This window comes from Mesitornis unicolor, unplaced genomic scaffold (genome assembly GCF_000695765.1).
Source record: "Mesitornis unicolor isolate BGI_N332 unplaced genomic scaffold, ASM69576v1 scaffold9498, whole genome shotgun sequence".
Classification (NCBI taxonomy): Eukaryota; Metazoa; Chordata; class Aves; order Mesitornithiformes; family Mesitornithidae; genus Mesitornis; species Mesitornis unicolor.
In genome coordinates, this window is record NW_010199789.1 from 149635 (window position 1) to 162657 (window position 13023).

General features: G+C 39.7%; 1 protein-coding gene across 1 annotated transcript in view; it reads right to left on the reverse strand.

Moving 5' to 3' along the window:
- LOC104544630 (voltage-dependent L-type calcium channel subunit alpha-1C) overlaps nucleotides 1–2767 on the reverse strand; it is a gene marked incomplete at its 3' end in the record, with an annotated part of 152279 nt that extends 149512 nt beyond the window's left edge. The window contains exons 1-3 of the mRNA XM_010189554.1: nucleotides 2758–2767; nucleotides 2494–2655; nucleotides 374–570 (exon numbers count right to left, since the gene is read on the reverse strand). Of these exons, the coding sequence (XP_010187856.1) occupies nucleotides 374–570; nucleotides 2494–2655; nucleotides 2758–2767 (369 nt within the window). The remainder of the gene's footprint in view (nucleotides 1–373; nucleotides 571–2493; nucleotides 2656–2757) is intronic.
- Between the last annotated feature and the right edge of the window lie 10256 nt (nucleotides 2768–13023).

Sequence of the window (13023 nt, forward strand, 5' to 3'; positions counted from 1 at the left end):
CGCGCACAGTTATCTGTCACAAATACTTCTACATTGGTAATCTGGAGATTTACGAGATATTTCGCTCCTGCAGAGAGAGTCTTTACATGACATTCTGCACAACAAAGGTACATTGCAAATCTTCAAACCAGTAAGCCATGTGCCATCTTTCAACATTAAAATATCAATGGGAAGTCAACATTTACATTTTGGCTTTAACTGCACCAGATAAACCCTCCCATTTTACCCACTAATATTCTGGGTTAATTAAAGCTTCATGCCAGCAATCATGCCTTCACTATACAGAACAAGCAAGAAAGTTAAAGGCCTGAAGTTTCAACACAGCCGTAGCATGTGAGCAGGCCTTTCAGCTTATCATTTTACGGATACGTACCCAGTACAGTACATCTGTCCAGCCCTCCATCGTGATGCACTGAAACACCGTCAGCATGGCAAAAGCAAAATTGTCAAAGTTCGTAATGCCGTGCTTAGGTCCTTCCCAGCCTGCCTTGCACTCCGTGCCATTCTGACACTGCCGCCCATGTGCAGACTGGGGGGCACAGGGAGATGGATCATCTTCTGCAGGTGTATCTTAAAGGAGAGAAGAGAGGAAAAGGAGATGAAGAGAACCAATTGCTATTTGACACACTGATAAGTGAGTGAAGGATATATGATTTTTAACAAATACATTTTGCGGTGAATTTGACAGATTTCTCTAGGAATACACAAGCAACTGTATTAATTTTAATAGGCAGAGGGACGTTCTGTTGCGCTTCACTTTCTTTTCATAAAAATAATGGCGAAGCTGTCAAATTTTACAGTCAAAACTAAGGCGGACTTTTTTTAAAGCATACCCTCCTGTGAGGAAGAAATCACTCCTTTCAACATGAAAGGGAGCATTAAATTAAGTCTATTCCATTTCTTTGGGTTGCATGTTATGACCAGTGCTTTCATTCGGCAGTCACCTGGCATCTGGGTTAATCTTGGCAGGGAGCTTCAGCACTGACTGGCACTTGGCTGAAGGAGGCTGAACCCCTGCAGCAGACAGGCTTCAGTGCTTTGGAGACAGGCTGGGGCAGTGCTGGGCCACTGCTCAATTACAGCAGCAGGTCTCTCAAGCTCTGCTCTTCTGGAGTTTAGAAGCCGTGTGGCATTTTATCAATAGCCCAGTGACACTGAGAAGCTCTATAAGGCTACTGCTTGATTATCTACCCCTTATTCTGTAGTACAGGTGTTCCAAAGATCTGAGAAGCCATACAGCAAGCCTGTCTAAATGCTTTGGTATATGGAAAATGCTACAGAAAGCATTTTTATAAGCACAAAGCCTCCTACAATAGGATTTCTTAAAATGTATGGATTTCAGAGCTTAGTGCTATATTTATAGCAGATGCAGGTAGGTTCATGTGGGGGAGCAGGTAATTATGATTGTTTCTCATTTATATAGCAAAACCTGTAATTTTCCAAAAGTTATGATCACATTCTGGTCACTAAAGCATGCCAGAAACAGCAATAGTAGAATTAGATGTTGCAATGTAAATAATTCCAGAAAGTACAAAGAAATACACACTTTTTAAAAGATGTAAACCAGACTGACCATTCATTATATTTCTAGCATCATTCCCAAAAAATGAAATATGCTGACATTATAAAAGCAGAAAATATAGAACTTCTGAAACTATTTCCTGCTGTACAATACTTTCTTGGTTATGAGCTAAACTGAGTCCTAGACATTGGCACCTACCACCACATGGGAAATCACTGCTGTTCAAGTTCAATAAATCGAATTAAGAAGAGCAGATGACTAGATGAGTAAGTGACAACACAACTGAATTATTTTGAAATCTGAATATTTATTTCTGTAAATAATTTGAAAGTTCTTTCCTGATGGATTTGGTGCAAAAAATCTTCTTTCCATTAATATAATATAGTTTTCTTACCAGCTGGACTTCTAAACATGGTCACAGCCTGAGGCTAAAAAAAAGGGGAACGAGCCTCCCTTAGATATTCCTTTACAATGATACTCAGTTAAAATAAAGACTATTTCTGTACAAGATTAATAACAGAACATGAGAGTTGTTAATTTTCACGATGCCATCTCATTGGTAGCTCAGACTGCTTGTGGTGAAATCATCACTATTTTAGAGTTGCTTGAGCCTCTAGGAGATATGCTGAAGAACTCAGGCTGGCTTGTAGTGCCAAAGGTCCACATTAAAAAGCCCACTACTGTGTTCAGCAGAAATTGCCAGTTTTGCATGTAGCCTTTACAGACAGGCTGACAACTGAGTGCCCATGATAAGCAAGCTAAGCTCTCATTGCTAGAAGCAGTCACTCTACATCAAAGTTGATTTCTGTCCAAGGAGCAGAACAGAGGAACCACCACTGTGAAACCCCAACCAGGTACACAGCAGGGAGCAACAGCCACCCGTCTCCTGTGCCAGCACAAATGTTCCATTATATATGGGGAAAGCCTCCCACAGAAAAATGCTTGTGTGTACAATACATCATTCTCCTTACCTATCAGTCCCCCTTGCACATGGTAGCAGGTCTTATGCATCTTCCCCATGAATAACTCCAGTCCAATGATGGCATAGATAATAATGACAAACAGCACCAGCAGGGCAATATGCAACAAAGGGACCATGGCCTTGATAATTGAATTTAAAACCACCTGGAGACCTGCAGAGAGAACAGAAGGAAGTATTTATCAGCAAGAGAACAAAATTTAGAGAAGCTATAATTTGCACAATAATATGTCGTTTTTATTTCATTTCCCCTCACCTTCACTCATTGTCTTGATAATGTAAAGAAGAACATTTACAGATCACCTCCCTCCAGAAGAGCCCAAACATTTCACAGATTTACCATCTCAGCCTGGATCACAGACTAAAGTAAAACAGGTATTACCTTACCTGTCATTGAAATACCACCACTTGGTTCTTTAAAACCAGAGCTAAGCTGTTACCCAGACAGTACTGAGGAAAGTTAAAGCATGGGAAAAACAACCAGAACTGAAACAGGACAAGAACAGGGAGACACACAAGAGGGCAAATGCTGGGGTATCACAGAGCTGCACCTCAGAGCATAGGGAGAGACAGCAACTGAAGTCATGTCCCTACTTTGATGCTAGGTTCTTCCAGAGGTCAAACCAGTCTCAGTCAGAGCCTGAGCTGCTAAATGACCACCAAACCCATACTGATTGAGAACTCCTGGCCCTCTTTGGATCTCCCTGCACTCCAGATCCACCTCACCTTACTTGAGTCTGAACAGACGGAGAGTCAGAACCAGCAGTGCCGGTTTTACCTCAAGATACAGGGATCACTCTATAACAGAGGTTGTCCAGATCTCTAGAAAGGGGTATGAACAAATTATTATTACATGGCTGTTGGGAAGGCATGGGATTGGTACAAGTCCTAATCATGAGTTACCCAAACATTTCCAGAATGGCCCAAGGAAGATGAATTGTAGCTGAGATTGCTAAAGCACTAAGCAGCTGTATGCCCAGATGCAGTTGACTCAAGCTGCAGATTCACGGACCTCTCTCTGTCTCCTCCTCATTTGTAAAACCAGAATAACAAAGCCAGCATTGTACGCCTTTAGCAAGGACTTGCATTTACTAGGGCCTTAAAGTTACTATCACTGGTGGCAGCGATGGCAACCACTGCCATTGACAAGTCATTAATGTTGGAAGTACTGAGAGACCTCTAGAACTCTCCAGTCTACAAACAGCCAGATCAGAACAATTATGAGCTCATGATTTTGCAATGACTGAGAGCCAGAAGCCATTAATGTCTCCTGCAAATGCTGTCATCCCCTTAGAGAAGCTGATATTAGCTGTGATTTTTTGAAAAATGTGATTCATGAGTTGTAAATGTCTGTTATACATCTGCCAAGAGAATTTGTGATAGCTATTAACTTTTAAAATCTATCATCTAAGATCTGAGATTTTCATTCCTATTACTTAAAAAAAAATAATTTAAATACTTTCTAATAGGGATGACACATCTCTTGACAAGAACTTTCAGTCGTACACAATCCATTTATCAATTCACAGCTAAGGCTGAGACTTTGCGCCTGCTCCCCCAGCCACGATGGAATGCAGCAGAGGCAATCAAAGGTGGCATCAGCTGCCAGGCCAGCGAGATCATTCACTGCCTTGTTAGTAATCCAAATCTGGCTGCTAGTATCCCTCTAGTCAGAACACCTTTTCATCAGGTATCTGCAGTCAGTTCAGTTATCTGTTAATGGCTCATTATCCAAAGGGAGTGATGTTCAGCATGAAACATCCTGACTTTCACAAAGAGATGTTTACATGGAGAACAATACTGACAGGATCAGAATTCATCTTATACAAGAGTGGGTGTATAGAGATATATATATACACCTCTATGTATTCTGGATATTTCTGCTTACTTACTCTGGATAAGTAATGTCTCTGGGGAAAAAATATTCCTGTGATTACATGAGGCAGTCAACATTTTCCCCGAGATACTCACCTCATTTAGTTTACTAATCCTAAATATATACAAAAAATGAATTGCAGTCCACATCAAAATCACTCCAATACTTTACAGCAGTCCAGAATGTAACATTCACCAGAAAATTAAAACAGTGCCCCACCTTCTCCCAAACAATGTATAACAACACAAGAAACTTAAAAGACTGTAGATGGCTATGAACCTGAAAAAAGACCACAAACCTTGCAGATTGAAATATTTGTAGCTTCAAATAAATCTACACAAAAGCAAATCAAGGCCTCAAATTTTAGTGATTTTAGAAGCCTTGTTAATCCAAAATGTAGCCAAGATTACAAGGTTAAGAGTTCTAATACCAGGTCTTACATATTTTACCCTTAATTACTATTATTAATTGATTTAATATTCATCATAGGATGTATCCAGTGCTTTTGAGAGAGTACTGAGGACAGATGCGGTGATGAACAAAAAGCTCTCTCATTCTAAAGTGTAGCTTCATTATCACCCACACCATGAGAGTGCTTCAGTGTACTACACATGTCCAGAGAAGATATCACCTGCACAAATCAATGCCCTTTGTGTTAACAAAGTAGTGCTTGTGAAATCAAAAGCTTGCACCATAAACAGGAGATGACAAGGTGTTTAGACAGTTAAGGGGAACATGTAGCACCAGAAGATTTACAGGAGCTTCAGTTAGCTTAATTAGAAACAAGCTTCTTGAGGATAATAGACCAACACTGAAGAAGAGATGAGCTACTGAATACTGCTAGCAAGAGTTGATATCTGTGTGCTATGCAGTACCCTGTTAGGGCACTCTGTTTTTAAATCTGGGTGATTAAATCTGCTAATTAGAAAGCTTACATGCATTATCATTAAAGGATTCACAGAATTTCTAAAAGTTTATAACCACTAACTATGTAGCAACTTTAGAAATGTCCTGTCAGAAGATGTAATGAATGCTACTTGTAGAAGGGCAAGGGATATACACATATCCCCATGCTCCCTGCATTGTTGTCAAGATTATTGCTGCAGTACATCTGCTGCCAGTAAGTTACTTCATTCTCAGTTCAGGCAGCCACTTGCAACATGAACAGATGTTGCAAAGAATGGTGTGAAGAATCAGGCCCAGACAATCAGAAAAGTCAGTACAGCGGCAAGTTGGGAGAACAGGAAGAGCAGATAAAGAAGAATTAAAGGACTTGGGGGAGAGCCATGGGTAGGTGGAACAGACAGAGACACTTTTTTAATAAAAAACCCACATGCTTCAAAATGCATCAAATCTGCATTCTGAAATCTAAGAGGTGTGAGATCAGTGTCTGTGGCTGATCAGATGCATTTCTGATCAGGGTAAATCAAGGTGAATCATTCCCTTACACACAGTCACAAATCTTTTTCTAACCAATGGTAAGAACTTCCACACACTTTTATATGTTCTTTTCCTTTGCAGAGGAAGATGGTTGAACTTAGGAAAAAAAACTCCAAAACTTCTCTGTCCCGACTGATGCACGGTCTTAATCTTTGCATACTGCAACACACAGATATCACTCAACGTGGGTGCCCACAATACAGAGTCAATACAGTCCCAGTTGTCCGTTACTCTTTGTAATGCACCATAGCACATCTTTGGCATTTTCTCCCTTGTGGAGGCAAGGTTTGCACTCCTAGCAATGAGCTTTGCAGCTTATAATCATCTATAAATCAGAATGCCCGGTCACCTGACCAGAACACCAAGTTGGCCTCTGGATTTCAAGTAGGTGATGCCAATAAGCGCCTTCTCACAGAAGAGTGAAGTGCCATGTTTTTACACTGCTTTACAAAGGCTGGCAATGCCATCGTTGGCCAACCATAAACACAGAGTCCTGAACTTATGTCCTGGCAAGTAAATATACAAATAAACGGTTTCAAAATAGTTGGCATTCTAAATGTCCTTATTAATTCATAGAAGCTCTCTCCATGTGCTAGACAATCTCCAGATATCCATGAAGGCACAGCATCTCCCTTGAGGAGCTAGGGTGGACAGAGAAATAACTGCACAGAGGTTAGGCAAAGCGCCACAGAAGGGATTATTTGCAGTTTTTCAGCCCACACTTTTCTTCTGTTAATAATTGAAGATCTTAAACAGCTCTTAGTATTTATTTTAAAAGCATTTCAGTTTACCTTTAGAAAAATCCTCTTGGTTGCATTCTGTTGGCTGACACTGACTCCATAAATGTTTCAGTAAGAAAAACACATTAATGCCATTCCCTGGGCTCACAGAATTTAGCATTTATTTACACTGATAAAACATTTCAAATATTTATTACATGGGAACAGCATTGCTTTTTATACCAGGTCAAGACCTTTTCAGCCTCTAGATGACTGCATCAACCTTAAGGTTTAGGACACAATTGGGGAGTTGAGGAAATAGAGAAGAAAGCAGGAAAAGAGCTTAGACCAAGCAACATTGATCTTTCTCAAAGCTATGAGAAATACACTGTTAGGGATGCTGCAGGTGTTTTAGAGCTATTATATAATGTTGTATTTTTCTCTCAGGAAGAAAACCATGAGAGGGCATGGTTGCCGTCTCATCAGTTCAGGCAGTTATTGCAGAACATGCTTATGTTTAAGCATGTGTCTGTACCTGAAGCAATGGGATTACCTACATACCCTATTGTGTACTTACAAGCTATTTTGGATTTCAACCAATGCTCGGCAAGTTGACACACACAAAAAAATAAAAAAAAAAAAAGAAGAAAGTGCACTGGATGCAGCTGCTAAAATGCAGTTGGCATTGTTGCACTGTGGAACATGTCCAGGGAAACTAATAGTAGGTTGGCCTCAGAAAAAACATTTGGGACTTTCCAAGCACATCCCCATCTCACATTTTCACGTGTCTTCAACTTCGGATCAAACTTGGTTTGCTGGACAGGGTGGTTTCCTGTTCTAATCATACTGGTAGTCCAGATCTTCAGAGAAACCATATCCTGAGTCTACTCCTTTGTTGGTTTTGCAGGGTTATATTCTGCCTACACCATGGTGCTGCCTAAACCAGGAGCAGACACAGACTTACACAAATGGCCTTCTGGGAGCAGGCAGGAATAAAAGGGAAAAGAGAGGACTTTCAACTCCATCCATCCTTCCTCCACCTCCTGATACACAGAAACACATACAGATTTTTGCACTTAAGCCAGTGCCAAGGCTGTGGGAGGTAATTACTTTTCTGCTAATAGAGTTAGAAGACAACTGCTACTTTCTGCAAGAAAGGAGGAAGCAGGGGAAGATTTGTGCCTCAGCACAGTGCCTGAGTCAGATCACTTCTGGGAACCACTCTTAAGTGGTAGAGTTTATGTACCATCCCCAGCCACAAGCTAGGCCTACCCACAAATCACAGTTATTTCTGATGATACACTAAGAGACTGTCACTAGAGTTATCTCTGTTTCCAAAGTACAAGCAATACAACCAGTAATATTCCCCAAAGTGGATGTTTATCATTTAATGAACGTAGGCATTGGCTAAGAAAATTGAAAAATATTAAATATTCATAAATATTAAATGTTTTATACCAATTTTGAAGGAAGCCTGGAAAACAACAGACATTTTTATCACAAAATGGTCCACAGTCATGGCAAGATATCTTAGATAAGTATATCTGCAATGATTTGTGAGGGGAAACATTGAAGATTTTCTTTACCAGTGTTGCAAAGGGAACTCGTACGGTACAGTTCAGTTAAGGACAACTATACAGTAACAATTTGGGGAGGCAGTCCCTTACTACTGTCTTGCTGGATCCTCAAAGTATTAGCAGCAGATTGCTAGATAAAGCAAATTCTGTGGGTGTAATGCAGCATTCTTGGGGCTGCAGATGTAATTTCTATTTCAAGAATAATAGAGAAGGTGTTGGAATAGGAAGGAAAGACACGACACAGGACGGAAAACTAGCTGAAATGAAAAGTAAGAAAAGCTAGAAAAGACACTTTTCAAGCTGAACAGTGACCATTTTGCACTAGGCAATGCCATTTAAACATACATGAACATACAATTCATAACCATGTGCTGGAATGAATAGAAAAATGAAGCATTTGGCATCTGCTCCCAATGTTCTCATTCCTCTGTTTTCAAACCATGCTTTCATTGACTTTTCAAACCGAAATACACACACACACACACACACAAAAGGAGATTAATACAAATGGACATGTGTATGCAAACACAATTGTTTTATATTTCTCAAGTCTTGCAATATCACCCTTGCCTCATCCTTTGAGGCAAGAAAGGCACAGCAGAACAAAAACAAAGCCACAACAAAACCCAGCCTTTTCTTTGGATCCTTTTCTCTTGGGAAGCAATTAAACTTTACTATCCTCAATAGCAATACAGGTTGCCCTCGGCATGCTGGCCACAGAGCCCCAGCTTTTGAGTGCCTGAGGAGGACAGTTGGATAAATGTACACACTGCTTTATGCTCTTTGCCACTCTGCTGGGAGAAACCTCTACTACCACTCATAGAAGCATCTCTTTCTCTTCCTGGGGGGCTTTAATATTTTTAAAAGCCTTTTGTTCAAAGTACATTAAGTGTTGACTTTACAAGGTACTTGCTGATCAGAAGACCTTGCTCATCTTCCTACTCCCAAGACATTAGGTAGCTCCTACAAGCTCAACTTCGTTCTCCAGCCATTCCATCTCAGCTCAGTTCAGCTGGGGATGAGGTCCAGGCAAGACCTACAGGCTTTCAATGTGAAAAATACTAAACAAAAACCATGGTGTAGCGTCCTTCCCATGCAGCCACCTGTGTATAGAGAAGCATGGAGAGAAAAGGGGCTACTAATCGCCTGCTGAAAATTGCACATTACAGAAAAAAAACACTATTTTGTGCAAAAATACAAATGAAGTTTGGTAAGTTAACTTTGAGACTGTTTTGAACAAGGACCACAGTGCAATGCAAAGTAGTCTTATGCTGAAAGGGCAGAGGATGCAGTCAAGAATTCACTGCCAGACAGGGATTCCTAAAGATGGACTGAAGGTAAGGCAGGTAAAGGGCATGCAAGAGCCCTGGTTCCTAGGCCAGCAAAGATCCTGTGTCACCTTTTCCTAGGAAATAGCTTTGATTTTCTGCTGACAGGACAATTGTGGGCTCTCTAAGAAAACCATTCATGGGCTCATTGTAAAGGTTATATCTATACTTAACCACTCTGAATGATTGTAAATAGGAAGAACTTTTATGCGCCGCTCTCCCTACAGAGCTATGTAAAACCAAAGACTGTCTGGCCAGAAGACTGCACCAGTTCTCAGTGAAATGATCCATCGCACTTCCACTTTTTAAAATTTCTGCTTGCTCAAGCACAACTTTGACAGAGAACAGCCTTTCAAGCTCCAGCACAGGAGGAAAATTTGGTCTAGGTCTAGTCCTGTGCCACTTGATTCAGTCAGGAATGTTGTATAGAAATGTGTATTGCCTTTAGAAAGTGCATTGTACAATGCCAAAATCCTTGAAAAGACAAGGCCAGACAATTCTGAACAACTTTGCCTCATAGTTTTAAGAGCATTTGGATTTAGGAACTCATCTATCCAGTGGTTAATCAGTCCCATCTCTCAGAATACCTAAAACTCCTGTTTTTTTTCTATAAATCTGATTAGACTTAAAACTCTGCTTGCAGGCATCAGATAATAAAATAGCTTTAGGGGAAAAAATGCCTTCTGATATAATAAGCAAAAGCTACTTGAGCTCACTAGGTAGCTCCAGTATGTTTGGACAGAAAAATTAATGGTTGCAGTTTTCGCAAAAATGTATCTGACAGAGGAAAGAATGGTTCTTTATTGATATTTACTTCTTTTGTAACTTCCTTTACAACTTGCACAATTCAAAAGATTTTTTTTGTACAGACTGTGTATGTATTGCTGGAATGCATTGGAACTAAACATTTATTTTATTTTTAACTTCCTTTTACATATAATAAGCTGTCAAGAGGGAGTAATAAGGCTCTCTTGCTGCAAACTGAACAGCTAAATTAAATTCTTTAAAGATACAGAAATCTACAAATATAAATCTGAGTGGAATTTGCCCCCCTTCAAAGTAAAGATTTAAAGTTAAATAAGGATCTCAACACTGGAATGTGAAAAGCAAAACATAGGTTAAAGCTCGAGTTTAAATTGTCACCTATATTGTAAGGGCAAGGGTGAGACTCAACCCTAAATTCTTTCACTGGTCGCTGTTTATACTAAACAACAGAACTGCTGGATTTAAAACAGCCCTCTATAAAACTTGTGTATACTGATACATGGGACGTATTGGTTTGATTTCTGACCAGGACATCAAACCTGATTAAAAGGAACTTTATCTTTTGGAAACTTCAAATACATACTAAAAACCAAAGTAAAGCAACAACCTATGAGAAAATGCCAATTGCACATATGTGCTGCACAACAAGGAACGGCAGCTGCTGCAGAAAAATGTCACTAAACCCAACAGCCAATGCAAAAAAAGACAGAAATGTCATCCAGGCAGCTAGTCTTATGTGTTAACAATAATACAAAAGAAAACAAACAGGTCATACTTCTAAGACATACAGCACTTGATATGTCCCAGTTCTCACACCAGGTGTGTACTACTGCCTTCATAAAGGGAGCCTTCTGCAAAAATGCTGTATAATTGAAAGATGAGACGCCTGAAGAAAACTTAAGAGAGAAGGTTTTGTAATCTGATAATAAAATCTAATTCCTATAGGTCTTTCCACTTCAAAAGAAAAAAAGTGTCAAAAATAGAGTTTTGATAATTTCTTCTATTTCTTTTACTCCATGAGCTACTTTCTGTCAAAAGTGTTTGTGATGTAAAAGTGTTGAGCAGCTTTAGCATTACTCAAGTTGAAAATAAAGGTTCTTTGCAGAGGGCTAGCAGATGTTTTCTGAATTGTGATTGATGTGGCAGGGCAAATCAGGAGAAGATAATCTAAAACTGAAAAAATAAGAGGCACAGCTTTTCAGACAACTCAGAAAAAAGAGTTGCAACAGAGGGCAAAACACATATGGGATAGGTTATTGTTACATGTGTTAAACAGAAATTGGATTTGCTTCTGGGAAAAAGGGAGATTAAGAAAGATGTCTGTTCTCCTTCCCCTTTTCCCTGACAGAAAGAAAACTTCGATAAAATGTTTAAAGACTGGGCAGGTTAGGTGTGCTGTAGTTTGCCTTTGGTCAATACTTGCCCATGATCAGAACAACAACTTATTTGTTCCATCAGTGAACATCTTAAGCATAGAGATGTTTGTTAGTTATTCCTACCAGCCAATATTCCTGTGTTCTCAACTAGCACAGTAATATCAAGCAGATGTGACTCAGAAGGCAGTAGCTGACTCTGGGGAAGCCAGACTGAAGAGAAGAGGGAAGGTCTCCAACACATTTATGTAGCCACTGAAATTTGAAGATATATTGCCTCAGATTTGCTGTCTGTCAGTTCAGTGTGCTTTGGCTTCTTTCCTCCTATAGCACTTGGACAAGATGCAATATTATTACATATTTTGATCATCACTGAAAAAAAATAATTTATTTGGACACTAAACAGGACACTTAAAGTGTATTCATTGGTTAAGAGAACTATCTGCATGGTCTGCTGCTCTGTTCTTTGCTGATATTTTGATAATGCTTTGTGAAAATCACAACAATGACCACAGGCATCTAACAAAGCTTTTGGAAGACCAGGACGAACAGAATTAGTTCAAATGATATCAGAGTCACAGACCATCCATGTACCACCTTGCATCCTCAGAAAAACACTCTTCTATGAACTATCCTGTGTCCCTTTTACAAGATGAATGCTACCCAGCATGTGTTAGTCTCTTCTTTGAGAGAGGATGGGAAAGCTTCAAGGCATGTTAAAAAGTCCCAATAGTTCAGTAGCAAATTAACAGAAGAACATTCGGTTTAAAGAAAATGAACAAAGGACTTCAAATCCTTCCTTACAAGATCTTGAGTTTATAAGCAATGCAAAATTTAGCCAATTAGAATAGAAGTATGAAATTACATTTGATGTAAGCTTGGGACAACATCAGATGCAGTGGAGATATCATCTGAGAGAGAATGTAAGGAGAAAACAGGATCATACCCTTACTATTTTGATCTGGAACAGCAATATCTTCCCTCACCCGTCATGAAGACAGCAACAGCCAGCAAGTACAAGTGAGCAACTGGGAACCCAACGCACCCCTGCTGATACCAGTTAGCTACAATGTGTATGTATACTTCTGCTCCTTTATGGTCCAGAAAAAGTATATCTAAACAACAATGCAAACTGTTCTTGGGAGACAGCAGATGGCATTCTTAGATTTTCAGATGCTTTAGGACAAGCATCTTGATGTCATGGGCTCTCTCTCAGAGCTGTGCCCTATGTCCATTCTGAATGAGAGCTAGAGGCATTACTTGAAGAATGAAAGAAAGGTGCTAGAAGAGAAGTGCTCTGGATAGATCCAACTTATGAAAAACCTCTTACTAAGCCAAGCTAGGATTTTTTTAAACTATCTCCACAACTGCTCTTTGATGTCAGCATGGCTTTTATTTTCTTCATTTGGAAGTGACAGGTTCCAGTATAAATTGGGGAATGACC